Here is a 6,157-nt window from a genome sequence, read left to right as displayed (position 1 = left end):
AGGGGGGGGGGGGGATGAAGGCTCGATGAGAATTCCATGAAGGGTGGTGGTGATAGGGTGCTTTCATTATGAGCAAATGACGTCACGGGGACCACACCTCAAGCCCGTGACGTCACACAGCACAAGGCCTCCCTGCTACCCGACAGAACTGGGTCAATCAGAGCTATTGGACATTTCCGAGTAGTCTTTTCGTCGGCGTACTCGCCCGGTATATAGTAACGGTGCCGTTGGCTATGCCAGACCACGTGTTTCGTAAATTTGATTTACTTTTGGAACTGAAGTTTGGGATTGACGTTCATTAAGGCTTTGTCGAAGGTTACGATACTTTGGTTAGTTTTGGGTTAGGTTAGGTTATAGCGATAAAAAGAAATGAAAATGTATACAAGACTGTTTGAGAGAAATTTTGGAAATTGTCAAATTTATTTTAATTTACTTTTTATTGTTGTCTGTTGATTAATGTGCTTTTTTTTTCTTCTTTTCGTTTGCAGAAACAAAATATGATGGTTCGACAACTGGAAGAGGAGCTCAGGCTGAGGATGCGCGGACCCAGCGTCGAGATGCAACAGCAAATAGAAGTTCTTTATAACGAGAACGAACATCTCACGCGGGAAATCGCCATTTTGCGTGACACCATAAAGGTGAGAGAACGTATCGGTTTTCCAAAATTTTTATTAAACAATTATTCTATCGATAGTCCTCTAGCTGCGCCTGCGTACAATACGAAGAGGAAGAAAATTTTAGAAATTATTTTTATAACCGCAATTTTGTATATAATAGAGGTTTTTGTCATTAAATTTTTTTTTTCACGGCACAAATTTTCACGTGCAGAATAATTTTTTTTTTTCATTTTTAATTGCGGCAACTTTTCCTTTCTCAATAGGACGAATTCATAGGATAACCTCAAATTATTGTTACTACCGTGAAGTTAGGCGCGCATGGAGCAACAATGAGGCTTAATGGTAATTCATCGTGATAGACAAATAATACTGGCAAGACTTGCAAATTTCTATTAACCAATAGTTTCCCTAGTGGTTATCGAATTTTTTTACTTTGACGTCGGGTCAGAAAGTTTCGGTCGTTCGGCAAACTTCAGGGAATTGAAATCGGACGCAGCTGTTGCTGTGTCGGTCGGGGGTTCGAGAATGGTTGAGAAACCTGGACTTTTTTTTTTCTAATGGAATTTACCAGGGAATGCCTCTAAGGGAAGATACAATACAACACTATATTAATTGTAAGGTACGAAGTATAACGGGTGTCCAGTAAAAATTGTTTGAGAAACTTTATCCCTGTTTCTCGCAGTCAAATAAATGGACGATGAAAATGAAGGTTCTCAGTCCAATAAGGCTCCTCTTGATATCCAATATGAGGGTTTTGTCAGGGGACGATAATGGTTCGCTCTCTGGATTTATAAGGGAGTAAAAAGAAAGCGAATGACACTCGGGAACTATGTAATCTCAAATAACTTATTACTATCTGATATTTATCCGGTAGTCAAAATAAGATAATCAACCACAAAGTACTGGATTAATCATGCGTTAAAAAAAAAGTCAGTGAAGAAAATCAATAAATCTAATAAAAAAAAAAAAAAAAAATTTCCACGCGTTACTTAAGAATGAAATTGCAAAGTCTATGCACGCGATAGAATGATTATAAAGAGCTTTAGACGTTATCATTGATGTTATCATAGAGCAAGTAACATAAAAATATAAGCATCCATGCACAATGCATATATATATATATATAGTCGTTTGACTATAAACGCATAATGATAACAAGCGTTAATAAAAGAGTTGCCCTCTATATAAATCCCCTAGAAAATGTATATTGGGTTTGAAGGATTGCTCCGTCTTTTTATTTATGCTCACCGTGTATAAAAATTCCCTAGAAGAGTATGGACACGTAAGAATTTTAGAGGAAGCCATTTAAAGACGTCCCTCTGAATGTGGGAAGGGTAAAAAAATGCTAGAAAAGGAAAAAAAATTGCAGGCTTACATGATAATACACTAAGAATTTGAATCACTGTTTAAAAGTATAAAAATTTTGCTTCATGCGCAATTTTTCTTATTTATCTCTCATTGTGTAATATTATACACACATGGCGCAGGCACCTTGATTTTAGGTTATGTTTTGATGCTGCCTGTATGCCTGATGTTTGCCTGTACGGCTGTAATTTCGGTTTAACCGGTCAAAGTCTCTTTGTGCTGCCAGAGGTTAAACGTACTGGTTTTATTCTCGGCCAATGTTACCAGCGAAATCTTGGCTCGGCTGAAATCCGGTAGAGTTCGCGACCTGACTGATTAATTGGCAACGCGCTTTATCGCTACGAACGAACGACGCCCGACGTCCTCGACGACCGCAACCTAGACGATGCAACTGGTAGCTCTTTGGCCACCAGCCAGATTATGCAGACAGTTTATATCGATATCTATATCCAGTGTTACCTCAGTGCATAACTTATATAGGTGCGCTTCGGTTTCCCTTGAAATCCGCTAGGTGGCCAATGACGTGTTAAATAATATATTCGTTCTACGCCGTTGCTCCGCGAACTTATCGAATAAGCGTTTTTGTGGATCTGACGCTATCGAAACTAAGAATCTACATAGACTGTGTATAATGTAGATGCGTCGAGCTTATTTATTTATTTATCTTTACAGGAGCTTGAACTGAGAATAGAGACGCAAAAACAGACGCTCCAAGCTCGAGACGAGAGCATCAAGAAGCTCCTCGAAATGCTCCAGAACAAAGGAATGGGTGAGTTCTTTCTTATTTTTCATATATAAAAATTTGAATTTCCCGCGCTTATCTTGGTCGTATTACTCTGTATGGGTTTTTCCGTCTCGCTATGAGTTTGTTCGTTTAAGAAAATAAGAAAAAGAGGCATTGGCTCTTCTTGCCACCCCCACCCCCCCTCTCCTACCTCTGTTTCCCGGTAATCACGGTAATTCACGTAGCCTTGAGTGCCACTGATTTTTGTATCATCCGAGCCAACAACCTGCGGATCGGGATTGGCGCATATCCAAACCGGTTGCATTTTACGTAAGAATACATTGTCGCGGGCATTCCGCCATTTTCCGTAAGGGCCACGTCCGGCCAAGTCCATCTGACTGGAGTTCGACGCACTCCGGGATATATAACAGTTGTGAGCATCGTGAATCTAATGGGAGATAACAAAAGTAATTGATAATTGAGGTTATGGCCGTCATTGATACTAGTTCTTTTATATGATATCTTGTTGAGATAAGAATGCCCTCTCGGTATGATATAGTAAACTTTCACGTGACTGCCTTCTGGTATCTATTATAAGATCCAAGCACTGGCCAGGATCCAGTAGTTAGTGATATTTCCGTCAGAGCGTCGGAAAACTCTTGAACAACGTGAAAAGGTCAGGAATGTCTATTATGATTGGTCAATTTTTAAGTATACATCTTTCAGTCGTCAATGTCTATGCTGGCCTATTATAAGATTCAGGTATAAGCCAAAAATAGTTAGCAACGTTGCCGCCAGGGGTTCGTAACGGTTTTTCATCTTTTCAAACGAACTTGTCCATGATTGTCTATGGGCGCGATCGGTGTACGTTCTTTTTAAATTCCAATATTTCCACATTGACAGCTGGCGGATATTTTGACGGTCGGTTATCGATTCCTCGCTATGAAATTGATATCGAATTATTGTGGCACGTTTACAAGGCAAGTGATCGTTAAATTCTTTTTTTACTGAGTCTTCATAAACGCCTAACGTAATATAGGTAGATACTGTCGCGTAAGGGTCGCGTAAACAAAGAGGATACGGCATATTTTTATAAATCCAGGAGCGTGACTTGCTGGTATCACAGTCGTGGACAATTTCGCACCCTTAAATTTTACGGAATGTAATTTGAACCCTGTTACACGTGTCCGTAAATATGCAGCAATGCGTCTCGTGAAAACTGGATTACTGGGGAAAAAAAAGGAGATTAGAATGAATACAAAAAAATGGTTGCCAGTCAACGCGATTTTTTTTCACTAAATATCTTAGCATCTTTCGCATCTTTTTTAACGCCTAATCTTACAAGCTCATGGCGTTATAGATTCGTATTATTTTTGTCGGACAATCCATCGAAATAAATATATTTTTAATTAACAATTACAACAAAAACAAGTTCGAGCCCCAACCTTGCGGGAGAGTTTTCGAGAGCTTTTCCATCCTGTTCCAGGTAAGGAGGAGGAAAGGATCATGTTCCAGCAGATGCAGTCGACTATCCAGAAGCAGGTCCTTAAGCATTCTACCCGTGACACTTTCGGTTACTTGTCGATTATCTTGCCTCGTGAACGTTTTCTGTACGTAGCTGCTTGCCAGTAGAAAAAAAAAAGAGAAAAAAAACGAAAGACAACGCGCGACTCGCGTCCCTTACCAATCGATCGGTCAACATCTGTCACACTCGGCATTAGTTAGTTCGAGTAAGGTCGGCCCTTTTCGAACATAACCTATAAATGTTCAATGCGAGGCGAAGCATTTGACCCTGGTCGTTGGTAAGAGTCGCGGACGTTTACACAATTTCCATATGGACATTTTACAAAAAAATATATATATATATATGCGCACACAGAACACTTATACGCCGTACATAAATACGTTTTATCGCAGATTTATTTTGGCGCACTATACAGAGAGAAAAAGAAAACACGAAAGACGAGCAAATGTATGCTCTACACTACCGCCATCTACACTACCGTCATTAAAACCACTAACCGCCACCGATCCACTTTCTCTCTTGTACTATAAAAAAAATGCACTCTGCCATTGCTATCCGTGTGCCGTTTATTTTACTGCTCGGTATGATACTTTTGAGAGGTGCTGTATGAGTACGCGATAGCGACACGCGCGCCACTGACGGATGTCGCGGGTGTCGATGTTTTGCTTTGCCGTACATATCTTTTCCGACGGACACGAAGTCGCGCCGTGATTATTATCGAAAATTTATGAAAACTATTTGAGAAGAGCGATGGGACGACATTAATTTATCTACATACGGAGCTGCAGAACGTTCAGACATAGATTAGGTTATTCCGAGTGAGGTTCGATCGAATACGATGGACGACTGTGCTGCCATCTCTGTGGCGCGTCACGTAACTAGTAGCGATTACCAGCAGAGCGGTTAAATCAGTGGATTGGAAATGCATCGTGCATTGGAGATTCGTTTTAAAATTACGGAAAGTCGGTATTTTTATGCATTTTGTTCTTTATTGGTCATTCATATTTATATATGGGGCTGACTTCGTGTCCCGTTTGCCTGGTAGAGACGTAGCACTAGGTGAACTCTGGGTCGACATTGCTGACGTTGCTCTTGAGTACATATATATATATGTATATATATATATATATATATATATATATATATATATATAGTTGAGTCGGACGTGAAAAATCACGGGAAACGCAATTGGATACGAAAAGGAGAAAAAAGGAAAAAGGAAAAAAAAAGGGAAATACGAAAATGGAAGATGTACAGAAAGGAAAAACAAAAAGGAATTTAAGCGAGGGGATCTAGGTGTCCATCTCGCGTGTTGCACTGCTTTACTGCTGTTACTATAACTATTTTCTATTCTACTATTACTATCACTGTTACTATTTGCCACTACTACTGCTACTACTATTACTATTTCCACTTTGTGCCTTGCGCGCGTTTGCCTACCTCGCTATGTGGACATGCTCGTGTAGCACTTGAGCACTTTTTCGATGCCTGTATCTTTCACTAACCTAACCTAACCCGCCATATTAGATCGTCGCGCGATTCCCAAATCGACTGAAAGCCATCGTGCAGTCCTGAGGCAGCAGTGATCAACCACTAATCGTATTTGAACAAGTTGAAGAGAATCTAATGAACGTGAATCTCGTCCATGCACGAGAGAGAAATAGAAAGAAAAAAAAATTAGAGATAAGAGCAGATTTGAATTTACCGTCAATTAGCGCTTAACGCTGCGCTTTAATTAATTTTTCAACTCGACGTGAACTATCGGAATTTACATTTTTTTTCCTTTTTCTTTAGATTCTCTTCTTTCTTTTCTCTCCCTTCCTTCCTCTCTTTCTCTTTCTTCCTGACTCTTCTCATTCTCTCTCTCTCTCTCTCTCTCTCTCTCTCTCTCTCTCTCTCTCTCTCTCTCTCTCTCTCTCTCTCTCT

General features: G+C 39.9%; 1 protein-coding gene across 7 annotated transcripts in view; it reads left to right on the top strand.

The window, feature by feature from the left end:
* The window catches only part of LOC107267029 (trichohyalin), a 44,605-nt gene that overhangs the window by 13,283 nt on the left and 25,165 nt on the right, over positions 1 to 6,157 (top strand). For all 7 annotated transcript variants that reach the window (XM_025084230.1, XM_025084231.1, XM_025084233.1 and 4 more), the window contains exons 2-4: positions 489 to 638; positions 2,655 to 2,751; positions 4,193 to 4,248. In XM_025084230.1, coding sequence (XP_024939998.1) covers positions 489 to 638; positions 2,655 to 2,751; positions 4,193 to 4,248 — 303 coding nt within the window. The remainder of the gene's footprint in view (positions 1 to 488; positions 639 to 2,654; positions 2,752 to 4,192; positions 4,249 to 6,157) is intronic.

The sequence above is a fragment of the Cephus cinctus genome, unplaced genomic scaffold (genome assembly GCF_000341935.2).
Source record: "Cephus cinctus unplaced genomic scaffold, Ccin1 Ccin1_scaffold0331, whole genome shotgun sequence".
In the NCBI taxonomy this organism is placed as follows: Eukaryota; Metazoa; Arthropoda; class Insecta; order Hymenoptera; family Cephidae; genus Cephus; species Cephus cinctus.
Note: the sequence above shows the minus strand (reverse complement) of the source record. Positions and strands in the feature narration are given on the sequence as shown.